Source organism: Amblyomma mixtum, chromosome 8 (assembly GCF_055824585.1).
Source record: "Amblyomma mixtum isolate Tamu chromosome 8, ASM5582458v1, whole genome shotgun sequence".
Taxonomy (NCBI): domain Eukaryota; kingdom Metazoa; phylum Arthropoda; class Arachnida; order Ixodida; family Ixodidae; genus Amblyomma; species Amblyomma mixtum.
In genome coordinates, this window is record NC_143019.1 from 87438097 (window position 1) to 87453299 (window position 15203).

Consider the following 15203-nt stretch of genomic DNA (forward strand, 5'->3'; position numbering starts at 1 on the left):
GAGAAGGACCCCTCGCTGTGGACAAGGTTACACATCTGGACGCCGCCGAACGTCCTCGCCCGTTTCAGCCGGCGTGAAGAGGGGTGTACTAACTGTCTTGTGCCCGAACGTGATGTCGTGTCCAAGGGCGCGAGGTCAGTGCTCTGCCGCGGCCCCGTCGTCATCAACGCACCATACATCAACGGAAAGAAGACCGCCATCAGTCGTCGGCCCTCCCAACCCGTTCAACTTGAAGTCTGCGAGCGGTGAGTCGCCGACCGCCCCAATTTGCCGCGCCATCGAACTTTGAGGCTGGCATCCACCTGTAACATAGCTGTACAGTTGTATTCACATCTTCTTGTGTACCGTGTATATAATCTGCAAGCTGTTTTGATTTACTGAGGCGTATGCAAGTGTTGTTTGCCTTGTTTTTCCTTTGTTTTCTTACGTTGTTCTGGCTGGAACTGAAGGGTAGCTAGTTTTGTTTTGTGTATTCATTTCTTTATTTTGGAACTGAAGTGTAGCTTATTTTTTTGTGTATTGATTTCTTTATTTTGGCCGCGTGCTTTGCCGATGGGTAGGAGGGCATTTAAGGAGAGGGGGATGTGGGAATCCTGGCTTTGCGCCGTCGCCTTTGCGCGGCTATGCCGGCCGCCCGCGTTGTTTCTCCTCTTTCCCTTGCCCCCGCCTCAGGCGGTGGAGAGGCGGCTGGGTGACTAATCACTGTCATTTAGCCACAGCTCCGCCCCGGCTCCCCAAGGGCCTTTGCCATTGGCGCCTTTTGGCGGGAATTCGGGACCCCGCTTTGGGCGGCCGCGCGCCGCGCGACCGTCCGAGCGGGGCCCAGAGAGAGAGAGATCCCTCCGAGACAGCGTAAGGTGCGTACGTTACTGTTTGTCCGTGCCGGCCTTTGCCGTTCGGACCAGTGCTTACTCGAGCTCGCCCGCACGTGTCCTCTGACCTGCAGCGGCTCGAGCCTGTCCAGCGGGGTCCAGCGACCTCTGACAGGCGTACCTTGCGTTGAATGCCCACTCTCTCTCGCAACCGGCCCAACGGTCGACACGAGAGAGAGATCACAGCACTGCCGCGGGGACATTCTCCTGCAGCGGCGTGCTAGCGGTGCGCATTACTCGAGTCGCTTCGTGCGCGCAGCGGAGCCTTGCTCCTCGCGCGCCCCCGGGACGGGGTGACTATTGAGTGTGTGTGTATCAGCTGGAGGACGACGTCAATAAACGTCTCCTTTGTGAACTTGGAGGCCTATTTCTTTGCGGCGAATCGCTCTCCTCCCAGCGGAGGTTGAGTGCGCTGCAACGGTGTCCCAGTGTGTGTGTGGTGACGGCTGATCGGGGCCCTTGGCTCGCGCGAAGCTCGAACCCGCGGTGGGTGGTGGCCTGTGTCCACGTAGAAACCCACACGCTTCAGTGGATTCAGATTTTAAAATACATTTGGAAATGAACAAAATGTTCATAATATTATCTGTTGCCTTTTAACGTATTCGAGAGAAGAGAAAGGGTTGATACAAGAGTGCACCTAGTGCGCACTGTTCGTCTTCGGAAATGGAGAGACAGATAGAGCCTGAAAGAGAAGACACGCCTTTGACGCGCCCGAAAAGGCGTGTCAAACAGCTAGCGGCGAGTGTGCATATAGATAGCAGAGAAGTCACGATTTCGCGATTGCTGATATGGCGCTGATAACTTCAGGTGGCGCTGCGGCCTGGTATTGCGCAGTGTATTGTGTTTGAAGTGTGAAACAGGCGTGCAGGGTACGCTTGTATCGCCTTTACGTGGCTTTATCTCTACATTTTATTGTCCGCTGCCTGCGCACGTTCCGCGCTATCTTCGTTCACTGACTGCCGTCATCGCAAACTCGGATGAAACTTGGGCGAGTGCCATACTCGGGCCTTCCGGTATAGCGCCCCTGATACGGCCCACTTTCGTCTCCCTTGGCAACAAGGGCACCCCCCAAGGTTCTGTCTTGTGACCGCTTCTTTTCAACATAACCCTCTTCCCGCTGGCGCGTGCTCTGCGCACTATTACATCTCTATCTCATGCATTCTACACCGATGACATCACCCTCTGGGTGACTACCGGAAATCTTGCCGATATGGAGGCCACTCTCCAGGCGGGCGCGGACACGGTGATGGCCCGCTCGGGCTATCGGGTTGATCTGCTCACCGTCCAAATCGGAGCTTTTGCTCCTTCTGGGAATCGAACCAGGGCCTTCGGCATTTGCAGCGGACACGCTACCACTCCGCCACGAAGGCTCACTGTTTTTAGCATACTGGACTCGCCCGATGCACCCCCATCCGGCCAAGTGGAGCTGATATAGGTGTCTGCGCACTCCGGGAATCCCGGCAACGAGGCCGCCAACCTTTTAGCCCGAGGTTCTTTAAACCGGGCTCAGGTGGCCTCGGATCGGTGATTCACAAAGGAGCGCATGCACACATTCAGCGAGCTGACGCAGTCCTACAGAGCTTCACGCCAGCTCTACCCGCCGCCCCACTCCTCCCTAGATAACAAACAAGCAACACTCTGGCGCAGACTACAGACACGCTCTCTCCCCTCATCCCTTACCCTAGCCCACTATCATCCCTCCTTCCCTACTCCGGCATGCGCCCTATGCCCAGAACCCTTCGCTTCTTCCCTCCACATCCTTTCCCTCTGCCCGGCGGACCCTCCCCCGCGGGACCTAGAGAACCTCAAGACCTGGGAGGACTGGGAGACCCTGCTGCGCTCGGAGGACCCGGCCGTGCAGACCATCGCCACCGGCCGGGCTGCCAGTGTTATGGACCTCAGGAACATAAACACTTGAGTGGAGTGGGATCGTGCGGGTACCCTGGGGCGTGCCCCGATTTCCTCTTCAAATGAAGTTTTTCTCTCTCTTTATCCTTCTGCCTCCGGGGGTGGCCCCCATCTCGCCTTCTTCTCTCACCGTCTACCTGGACAGCACACCTATTCGTCTTGTCTCTACCCTCCGCATCCTAGGACTATTTCTTCACTCTAATGGCAAGCACACCACCCTCATTACCAGACTCACAAATACTGTACACCAGACCATACGCGTCATTGCAGATCATACGCCGCATTGCCAACTGCCACCACGGCATGCGTGAACACGACCTCCGCCGCTTGGTCCACGACTTTGTTCGAAGCCGGTCCATTTATTCCCTTCCTTATCTCCTCCTTTCTTGCACCGAGGACGGCAAAGTCAACAGCCTCATTCGCGAAGCTTTTAACTCGGCTCTATCCCTTCTCTTATCTGACTCGACGGCTCGGCTATTGTCCATGGGCGTCCACAACTCGCTTAAGGAGCTGACGGATGCCCATCGTGTGGCGCAGCTCCCCCGTCTCTCCCGCGCCCGTCCGGGTCACGCACTTCTATCTACTCTTAAGCTCTACCCTCTTATCCCCCTTCCTGCCTGATTGCCCATCCCTTCAAACGCCTCCTCCCTCCTAACCATTCATCCCTTACCTATGAATATGTATCCTGAACACTACACCTCCCGCAGAGCAGCGCGAGTCCCCGCGCTCTGGCGTGAGTATGGACGGAAACCTGCCATGGATTTTATGGATGCCGCCTCGTGCAGCCGCTACCCAGCCCACACCCAACCCCACTTGCCACACCACACCCACACACAACTCTCTGCAACCCATTCTTACTGCGTCATTGTACACTTCAACCTCTGTAGACGCCGAGGTGGCAGCTATTGCCCTTCCCATCACGCAGATCTCCGCGGAATACATTTTCAGTGTCTCCAAGCCTGCGGTCTACAACTACGTGGTTGGACGTGGTTGGACGAGCTCTACCCACCACGACACCCCTCACTAAATAATTACCATCAAACCATATGGCGCCGCCTCCTGACGCGAACACTGGTCCGGCTGCCGTGCGGAGGCGCTCGCTGTGATGACGTCACGCCAGACGGAGACAAAACTGGGGCCACAGCTCGGCTTGTCGCTAAGGGGGTGGTGACGAAGCGCGACTGCGGCCGCTTATCTGTTTTTTCAGCTAGCGTCCGTTTCCGCGGACGCGGTTGTTGCTGCGACGCGCGTCTTTTCTTTTGTCTTTCTCTTTCCTCTGAACTTTTAACTCTCCTCTATCTGCACTTCGCAGCGGTGGGGGCTCGGCTGGAGCCAGTTCGCAGGCCCGTGCACTTTCCTTTTCATTCTTCTCTCAGTCGCAACAACAACAACGGCTTGTCGCTGCTGTCCCAGCGGATCCACGCTGCGCCGCGCAGCAGCTGCGCGCCGCTGCCGCGAGAAGGCGCTCGATGTGATGACGTCACGCCAGACGGAGACAAAACTGGGGCCCCAACTCGTTCAGAGTATCTGTTCTTGCTTTGGCGAGCGCGGCTTCGGCCGCTTATCTGTTTTTTGAGCAGCGTCCGCTCCGGGGACGCAGTTGTTGCTGCGACGCGCGTTTTTCCTTCCCCTCTATCCTTCCTCTGATCTTTTAACTCTCCTCTATCTGCACGTGGCAGCGGTGGTGGCTTGGCTGGAGCCAGTAGCAGGCCCGTGCAATTTCCTTTTCATCCTTCTCTCAGTCACAACAACAACTTCAGGGTGGAGGAGGTGGAGCAAGCGCGACTTCGGCCGCGTATTTGTTTTTATGCGAAGCATATTACCAGAGCTACACTACAGCCCGTCGAGCGCGGCGGTGGAGCTACCATTGACCTTTAGCGTGACCACGTGACACCACGTGACAACATGACGTCACAGCAGAGGAGAGATGGGCTGCCGGCTCGCGCGGTCGGCCGCGGCGGTGGAGGCTCCACATCAGAGGCGCTGCAGCTGACCACGTGACGCTACAGCAGCGGTATAAAGCTGAGCTTGCCTCGCTCTCCGGGCAGTCAGTTGAGCAACTTGTGTGTATCTGTTCTCGCTTCGGCGAGCGCGGCTTCGGCCGCTTATCTGATTTTTGAGCAGCGTCCGCTCCGGCGGACGCAGTTGTTGCTGCGACGCGCGTCTTTCCTTTCCTCTCTTTCCTTCCTCTGATCTTTTAACTCTCCTCTATCTGCACGTGGCAGCGGTGGTGGCTTGGCTCGAGCCATTAGCAGGCCCGTGCAATTTCCTTTTCGTCCTTCTCTCAGTCACAACAACAACAACAGCTCTCCGGACACTTACAAGGCAGCCAGGTGTTGGGATGCCGCCTAGAAGCAGGGCTGATTTGAACGAGAAGCGAAAGCTTCAGCTTGCCACAGAGACCGATGAGCGGGATGAACGTCTGGCTAAGCGGCGTGCTCAATATGCGGCTCGGCGACAACGTTCTACAAAAGGAAAGCCATGTATTACCAAGCCTAGCCATCAATATGCTTCGCATCTGACTAGGCTTAACCTTAGCTAAGCCTCAGCCATTTTTGCAGCCAGCGTCCGCTTCGGCGGGCGCGGTTGGTGCGGCGCGCGTCTTTTTTCTCTCTTTTTATCTTTCCTAGTATCTTTCAACACTCTTCTATCTGCACGTTGCAGCGCTGGTGGCTCGGCTTGAGCCAGTTGGCAGGCCCATGCACTTTCCTTTCCATCCTTCTCTCAGTCGCAACTCCCGTCGGCCAACCTCGTCACAGTTGTCCCAGCGGTTCCACGCCGCTTCTCTCGTGCTCTCCGTCACTTGTGCTTTAAGGGAAGAGCACGTACTGCATGGGTGTTTCAACCAGGCCATGTCGACCGACACGTACATACAAGGCGAAGCTGCAACGATTTGCCGCATCTAGGAAACAACGACGTGCCCAATAAACATAAGCTTTACTAGGAGCACCACGAAGACGCACCACCAGCCAAACCAGGCGCAGCCAGAGCTATTGCTTTCGCAACTTCCCGGGCTTAACCAAGCTAAGCCTCTGCCAATTTATACTGCGGAAGTAATACTGCTCGCAGTTTGAGCCCTTCAGCGTCGTCCCGGCGGTGTAACCACGTTTGGCCTTTAGCATGACCTCCGCTGTGACGTCACGCCAGACGGAGAGGGACAGAGCCCCAACTCGTCTCGTCGCGGTCGTCCCAGCGCAACCACGGTGCGCCGAGCAGCAGCTGCGCGCCGCTGCCGCGAGGAGGCGCTCGCTGTGATGACGTCACGCCAGACGGAGAGAGACAGAGCCCCAACTCGTCTCGTCGCGGTCGTCCCCAGGTCGTCCCAGCGTAACCACGGTGCGCCGAGCAGCAGCTGCGCGCCGCTGCCGCGAGGAGGCGCTCGCTATCATGACGTCACGTCAGACGGAGATATATCGGGCTCCGACCTGGCTCGTCGCAACCGTCCCGGCGTAACCACGCTGTGCGTTTCAGCCAGGCCATGTCGTCCGACATGCACAAGGCAGGGCTGCAACGATACGCTCAAGCTAGGAAACGACGGCGGGCTGAAGAAACGGATGCAGTTGCTTTCGCAATTTCCGGGCTTAACCGAGCTTAGCCTCTGTCAATTTTTTTTAAAGGAAGTGCACATAACTGGTTCGAGACAGCCGCTAGGGGGCCGAGTAGTACAGACGCACCCCACATCGGCTCCGCACAAAGACAGCGGAATTCGCCAATCGCCAGCATCATTGGCCCAAATTTCACCATCCACTGATCTACGAATGTGAGTGCCGCACGCCATCAATTTTTGGCCCGCTTAAGCCATTTTTCGGGCACCCACGGCCCTTTCTTTGTGACCTCTTCGCCTAAGCTAGGCCTCGCTCCGCTGGGAGCTAGGCCTACGGCGTTGGACGCTTCCGCCACCAACACCATCATGGAGGTGCAGGTGCAGGGAGAGGTTCTTAACCCCCACGACTACGACCCAAGGGACTGGACGCACATTCTTAGTGTGCCTGCCCGCTCCAAGGACGTCCTTTCACCATCCCGAAGCCAGGAGGCCGCAGCCTCTGCTACCGGTGCTCCCAAGTCTGCGCGCCTTGACAAGTCAGCGCACCTACAAGCAACGCGCACAGCTGCGCAGCGTTCGCGGCAGCAGCCGCCGCTTCCTGCTGCAGACTACAAGGTCGTGTTCAGATCACGAGGCGGGCTGCAGCGGGACCTGCTTCCACCCCGACAACTACGGGAAGCCATCCTTCAAGCGGCGTCCCAGCTACACGAACCAACGCGTACCCAAATCAGGGTACACCCCGTAAACAATACGTGCACAGTAAGCACGCCCATAAAAGCTGACGCGCTTGCCCTGGTTAGCGTAACCAGCATCAAAAACCAAGGCAAGGACTTCGCCGTCGCAGCTTACATAGCCCCGCCGGATGGAGCGGTACGCGGAGTCATCTCCAATGCTTATTGGAATGAGACCCCGACAGAGCTCCTGCAAGACCTGATCACCGGCAACCCAGACGCCCTCATCGTGGACGCCCGCCGAATGGGCTCCACGCGTTGCATCTTAATCACTTTCCGAGCTGGACCTGTCCCACGCGCCGTCCTTTATGGAGGAGCCCTCCACAGGTGCACACCCTATCGAGGGCATATAGACGCCTGCACTAACTGCCGCGTCCCTGGTCACCGGGCAGACGTGTGTGTCCACCCAAGATCCCATAAGTGCCCCCGCTGTGGGCAGTCCCACCCAAAGGAAGATGTGCCCTCATGCACCCCCAGCTGCATTCTCTGCGGAGGCCCTCATATGACCGGCACCGGGAACTGCAAGGGACGGGGCCGCAAACTAGCGTCCCCGAAGAACGCTCTCTCTCCTCCGGGTACATCGCGGCTTTCCCGCTGCGATCAACCAGGCACAGCCAGCAAACGCAGCTCGACGGCTTCCCGGTCGCCTTCTACAAGCCGGCAGAATGGCAGCAAGAACGCCACGCGTCTCATCTGGGCAGATGGCGTTTCCGACAAAACCACCCGTCAACCCCCACCACCCCAGTCCTCCCAGGCAGACCCGAGAGACCAGGAACTCAAGGCCTTGCGTGACGAGGTAAGCCGCCTTTCCTCTCTCCTAAGCACCCCCGCCCCATCCATGCCCCCTCAACCCGCACCCCCTGTCATTAATTCGAGCTCATCATCCACAGAAACTTCGAGCACCCCTCCTGCAAAGAAACAGCGCACCACAGACGCCACACCCCCTCCCGTGCCCCCAGAAATAGACGCTAAATTAGCAGCACTCGAAGCAAAATTTGACCATAAACTAAAGGAGCTAGACGCCCGCCTCGAGGCCAGATTCAATCACCTTGCCGCCGCCCTCACCGAAAAACTTGAGCAGCGCATGGACGCTATGCTTACCAAGATGATGGAGCTCTTGGAGCATAATCTTACCCATCGCTTCACCCAACTTCAAACCCCCTCCACTCCCCCCATCCTACCACCACAAGCACAAAACACCTTCCCTGAGCCACACATACCAATTGACACCCGTCTTAATACCCTCCTCAATCCCCCCACCATCCAATATGGCGGGGGGGAACACTAATTATCTCCCCATTATAACTTGGAACTGCCGCGGCTTCCGGGCAAAGCGCGCACCTCTGCAACTTCTCCTTCCCACCATCACACCCACGCCCCACATACTTCTTCTCCAGGAGACTGCACACCGAGCAACCCTCCCCAGCTACACATCTACACACTCGGATACCACTAACACACCCAGGGTGTCCACACTCATCCACCGCAGCCTCACCTACAAAACTCATCACATTACGTCTGAGACGCCCTGCGTGATCACGGAAATTATACATCACACACATTCTCTTCCTTCTATATTTATAGCAAACATATACCACCCCCCGTCCCTGCCGATGGCCCCGCTAGAATCACTTCTGCGAAAGCTACACCATCTAGCAGGGAAACATCCCCTACTCATCGGTGGAGACTTCAACAGTCAGCATACTGACTGGGGATACACAACCACGACACATCGAGGTCGCAGGCTCTGGCTGCTCCTGCAGAACCTCCAACTCACTGTGCACAACACGTTTCAGACGCCTACGCGGATCGGCAACAGTGTCAGCATGGACACCAGTCCGGACCTGACGCTGAGCCGCTGTATAGATAGATAGATAGATAGAACTTTTATTCACGTCAATTGCCAGACAACATAAATCAGGCCTACCAAAGCCTCAAAGGGCTTGAGTGGCAGCGCCTGGCAGACAGCTAACATTGGCAAAACAAAGGAAAATAGAGACGTTGCAATGAACTTTGCAAAAAAAGAAAATGGTCACCAAACAGAATGAAACAAATATATAACTATTACAACATCAAGAAAGATTACAGTGATTTGAAATCCGGCGTTACCGGCGGAAATCAGGAAATCAGGTATCCGGCGGAAATCAGGTATCCGCGGCGTTACCTGGAACAGAACACAACATACACTGGGCAGTGATCATTACATTATACAAATCACTGTCCCATACAAACCACCCCGTCACGCAAATATGACACACGAACTCATTAACTGGGATGCCTTTCGCGCTGCACGCACCGCCCTCCCAGATACTCCCATCGCAGACATCGATGCATGGGTGCAATCACTCAAGCATGACGTTCACCACAACACACGACACATTGAAACTACAACCGAAACACCGACCCTTGACACACGCCTAGCCCACCTCTGGGAGGCTTATCACAGCATCCTGGAACGCTGGAAAGGCAACAAACACAACAGAACGCTTAAAAAGCGGCTGGCCGCGCTGCAGACACAAATCCAACAGCACTCTGAGGAGCTCTGTCGATCCAACTGGGGACAGATATGTGACGGCATCGCCGGAAACCTGTCCAGCAAACGTGCATGGCAACTCCTCCGACACCTCATTGACCCCACACGCACCAAATCAGCAGCACAGCACCACGTGACACGCCTCACACATGAACACATTGACGATCCCGACACCCTTCTAGACACACTTCAAACCATGTACACATCTCCAGGCGGCCCCATACCTCTACCGCACTACACAGGACAAGCAAATCCAACACTCGACACCGACATCCCGGAGACGGAAGTCAGAGCGGCCCTCCTGACTCTCCGCGCCAACTCCGCACCTGGTGCAGACCAAATCACAAACTCCATGCTCCGTAATCTGGATGACCAATCGATCACCCACATTACGAAATACTTCAACCAGTGCTGGAGGGAGGGTAACCTCCCGCAGTCCTGGCGCCGCGCGAAGGTAATATTTATACCAAAACCCAACAAACCACTCACCATTCAAAACCTTCGCCCGATTTCGCTAACCTCATGCCTCGGGAAGCTCCTCGAGCATGTTGTGTTAGCGAGACTCACAAGTCACATGGCGGACAAAAATCTCTACCCGCATAGCATGGTGGGATTCCGCCCTCATCTATCCGCACAGGATGCCATGCTGCAACTCACACACGACCTTTTTGACCCGCTTCTTCCAGGTCACACCAAGGCAGTCTTAGCTTTGGATCTCTCCAAAGCTTTTGATCGCATTGAACATCAGGCGATCATGACTGCTCTATCCCCATTGAATGTGGGTGTGCGCACGTATGCCTACATTCAAGCATTCCTGACTGACCGCACGGCTGAGATACACTTCGGCCCTCTGTCTTCCACCTCCTACACACTTCAGAGTATCGGCACCCCTCAAGGGTCCGTCCTTTCCCCCTTTCTCTTTAACATTACCCTCATACCCCTCGCCCGGAAATTGGCAACTATTCCCCACCTCAAGCACACTCTTTATGCCGACGATATCACCCTGTGGACCACCCACGGCAGTGACGGCGACATAGAGAACACCTTACAGGAAGCAGCCACCCTCACCCAAAATTACGCACGGACCATCGGACTGTCTTGCTCCCCAGAGAAGTCCGAACTGCTCCTCATCCGGCCTAAGAACCACCGCTGTCCCCGCTCTCCCATTGCCATTGAATTGAATGGTTACCCGGTACCTGAGGTTGGCACCCTCCGTGTATTGGGCTTGCACATCCAGAATGATGGCAAAAACACCACTACCCTCAAGAAACTCAAGCAGGTTGCAGGCGCGATATCGCACCTCATCCGCAGGGTTTCGGGACATCATAGAGGCATGAAGGAGCGCGACCTATGTCGCCTCATTCATGCCTTTCTCCTCAGCCGTGTACTGTATACTACCCCATATTTACAACTATCCAAACATGACATAAACGCTTTGGATGCCTTGATTCGCAAGGCATTCAAGGTAGCACTTCATCTTCCCCTCAACACACCCACAGACAGATTACTAGGCCTGGGCCTCCACAACACGATCGGGGAACTGGTGGAGGCCCACCGACAGGCCCAATACATCAGGCTCACAAAAACTTCCGCAGGTCGGTATATCCTGGACTCCCTGGGAATCAAAATACCCGCCAACGACCCAACCCTTCTCGCCATCCCTCGATCCATTCACCGAGAGCTTCTCATCAGGCCGCTCCCGAGGAATATGCACCCGTCCCACCATGAGCAGCGCCGCAGAGCCCGTGCGAAGGCACTCCATCGAGCGTACGGCCCCCAGCCGGACGCCGTATGGGTGGACGCTGCCTGCACGGGTGATGAAGCGACAGCAGCTGCGGTGGACTGCTCTTCATCCACCCTTAATCAACACAACTATTTACATGCGTCCCCTGAAACGCCCACTAAAACAAGCTCGTATCCCTGACTGGACGACTTTCCGCACCTCTCTACCTATTTAGACCCCCTCCAGTCGGGATACGACGCCTGGTCCAGATCGCTCACTTCTACACTCACACAACACGAACAGCAGATACAGCTTACAGAAACACAAACAGACGTGGACAACCACCTCCTCCACCTTTGGGAGGCCCGTCGCAGCCTCACGAAGCGATGGAAGAAACAGAAACATAACAGACGCCTAAAGAACCGCATCCTCGAACTCACACAACAGGCAGCGGAATATGCTACTCAGCTAGCCGACACTAACTGGGTGGACCGGTGCAACGCGGCTGCTCGCCAGATGTCTGGCCGCAACACGTGGCGCCTGTTCCGCGCTCTCATCGATCCAATACAAACACGCACGGAAACCCGACGCCAATTACATAGGGCCTTGCACAACTTTACAGGAACGACAAAACAACTAGCGCACACGCTCAGGGATCGCTACCTGTGCACCACTAAGGACCCCCGGCAGGCGGCGTACTCGTATGCAGGCGAAGAGAACACGGAGCTGGACAAGCCGTTCCAGCTCCACGACCTCCGGGCGGCCTTGAGCAAAATGAAGCGGGGCACTGCACCCGGGCGCGACAAGGTTACGGTCAAGCTCTTGGCCAACCTTCCCGACGCAGCCTACGCCGCGCTCCTCAAATACATCAATAGCATTTGGGACGGAGAGACTCCTCTCCCTCTCGATTGGAAATCGGCTCTCGTGACCTTTATTCCGAAAGCCGGCAAACCTATTGATATGGAGAACCTTCGCCCCATCTCCCTCACGTCTTGTGTCGGCAAGCTGATGGAGACGATGGTGCGCAACAGACTCTCCGATTTTCTCGAAACACAGCACACTTTCGCGGACACCATGTTCGGTTTTCGCCCTCACAAGTCTGCACAGGATATACTTCTGCAGCTTCACCACGACATCTTAGATCCTGTCGAATGTCCCCACAACGACAAGGTGGTCCTGGCCTTGGATCTTAAAGGCGCATTCGACAACGTCAAACACGAAGTAATCCTGGACCACTTCAGTAACACCAACTGTGGCCACAAAACATTCAACTACATAAAACAATTTCTTACAGACCGTCAAGCCTACATACGCATACAAGATGCGGAACACGGGCCATACACCATCGGCTCGAGGGGAACACCTCAAGGCGCGGTCCTGTCTCCCCTCCTCTTCAATTTGGCAATGCTTCATCTTCCCTCCAAATTGTCCTATTTGCCCGGGATACATCACGCTCTTTATGCGGATGACATTACAATCTGGGCCACGCAAGGTAACCTGGGCCACATGGAATCCTGCCTGCAAGCAGCGGCGACCCTAGTCGACGACTACGCGGCCTACTGCGGACTCCAGTGCGCCCCGTCTAAATCAGAATTTGTGCACATACGTCCCTCCCCTCGGGACACAACTCCGCTTTGCATCAGTCTCCCCTCGGGACCGATCCGGGAGTCCAAGGAGATCCGCGTCCTTGGTCTCTTCATACACCACCAACGCAGAGTCGACACCACCCTAGCCAAACTTCGCACGGTGGGAGACCAGGTGGGCCGCATGGTCCGCCGGGTCTCCAACAAGCGGGGCGGATTACGAAGCAAGGATGCACTGCGGCTTGCCCATGCTTTCGTAACGAGTAGAATCCTCTACTCAACCCCCTACTTGCACCTGCGCAAACATGATGATGACCAACTGGAGGTCATCCACCGGAAAGTCATCAAGCGGGCTCTCGACCTCCCGGTCACCACGTCCAACCAGCGACTTCTGGCCTTAGGCGTGGTGAACACATTTCGGGAGCTTCGAGAGGCCCACTTAGTCAACCAATACACGCGTCTTGCACAGACCACGTCCGGTCGCCGCCTCTTGGACCGGCTACACATCAAACATGACTACCATATTGAGGAAAGGGAGAGAGTGCCAGCACCCTGGAGACGCGCCCTCCGGGTCCGACCCCTTCCCCGCAACATGTCCAGAGAAGACCATAGCGGTCGTCGCCAGGCGCGCGCTGAAGCGTTGGCGCGATACTATGGTAACCAACAACATGTGTATTACGTGGACGTTGCCGGCCCACACCACGGGGTGTGGTACACGGCCGCAGTCGTACACAACACAAACACAGTCAACGGGCTCACTTTCAAAGCCTACAGCGCAGCACACGCGGAGGAGATTGCCATTGCTCTTGCTCTCACTACTCCCAAGTCGAAACACATCATCACCGACTCGCGAGGGGCTTGTCGGAACTACGAGTTGGGCTGGGCTCCCCCGCTTGCCTGGCGCATACTGGAATATAGCTGTCGATCTGAAGATCCAACTCCACGCAACCTGATTTGGGTCTCCGGTCACCAGGGACTCCAGGGAAACGAACAGGCCGATCAGGCCGCCCGCGCACTCTCTCCCCGGGCTATCTCCCTGTCCTTGGAAGGGTACTACCAATCAGACAATCTGGCCATTACATTCAAACAAATCACCGATTACTACAAGGAGGAGCACCGGCGCTACCCGGCCCCTTGTAAGGGTCTGGATCGCGCTGACGAGCGCCTCCTCATCAAAATTCTTACCAACACTGTACTGTGCCCGGCGGTGCTTAAACATTTCAATCCATCCTTTGATGGCGCGTGCCAGTTCTGTGGGGACTGTGGGGAGGTGGCTGACACCTTCCACATGGTTTGGGCGTGTCAGTCAAACCCATCTATCCCCCCCAACCCCAACCCCACCAGAGAGGACTGGGAGGCGGCCCTGCTCGGCTGTCAGGACCTAAAGACCCAAAAGGCCTTGGTTCACCGGACGCGGGCGGCGTTGCTTGCCAATGGGGCCCCGGAATAGGGGCTCCACCTAGTATTGTTAGGAGAAAGGGCCAATAGGGCTTACCCCAATCACCTCTCTGTAAATATTTATTGCATTATAAATGTTTTTCACCACCATCATTTACGCTCCTCACACTACCTCTCCCTCCAGATACGTCCCCAGAGGCTGCAGAGGAAGCCGCCATTGCACTTGCTATAACCCGCACGGAAGCCCGGTATATTTTAACTGACTCTAAAACTGCGATTCTAAATTTTGCTCGAGGCCGAGTTCATGTCCCTGCTTTTGGCATACTGGACTCGCCCGATGCACCCCCGCCCCGCCAAGTGGAGCTGATATGGGTGCCTGCGCACTCCGGGAATCCCGGAAACGAGGCCGCCAACCTTTTAGCCCGAGGTTCTTTAAACCGGGCTCAGGTGGCCTCGGATCGGGGATTCACGAAGGATCGCATGCACTCATTCAGTGAGCTGACCCAGGCATACAGAGCCTCTCGCCAGCTCTACCCCCCGCCCCACCCCTCCCGAGATAACAGACACGCAACACTCTGGCGCAGATTACAAACACATACTCTCCCCTCGCCCCTTACCCTAACCCACTATCATCCCTCCTTCCCCACTCCTGCTTGCGCCCTATGCCCAGAACCCTTCGCTTCTTCCCTCCACATCCTTTCCCTCTGTCCGGCGGACCCTCCCCCGCGGGACCTAGATAACCTCAAGACCTGGGAGGACTGGGAGACCCTGCTGCGCTCGGAGGACCCGGCCGTGCAGACCATCGCCACCGGCCGTGCTGCCAGTGTTATGGACCTCAGGAACATAAACACTTGAGTGCAGTGGGGTCGTGCGGGGACCCTGGGGCGTGCCCCGAATTTCTTTGTAAATAA

At 56.2% G+C, this 15203-nt stretch overlaps 1 protein-coding gene across 1 annotated transcript; it reads left to right on the forward strand.

The window, feature by feature from the left end:
- Positions 1-6646: 6646 nt before the first annotated feature.
- Positions 6647-11647, forward strand: LOC149333387 (uncharacterized). Its single transcript, XM_089558639.1, has 2 exons — positions 6647-8915; positions 9204-11647. Exon 1 carries the CDS (start codon positions 6691-6693, stop codon positions 8341-8343), a length of 1653 nt encoding a protein of 550 aa, XP_089414765.1. The 5' UTR covers positions 6647-6690; the 3' UTR covers positions 8344-8915; positions 9204-11647.
- Positions 11648-15203: the final 3556 nt, after the last annotated feature.

Coding starts and splice junctions, on each gene's coding strand:
- LOC149333387 (XM_089558639.1), top strand. CDS start 6,691: ATGGAGGTGCAGGTGCAGGGAGAGGTTCTTAACCCCCACGACTACGAC.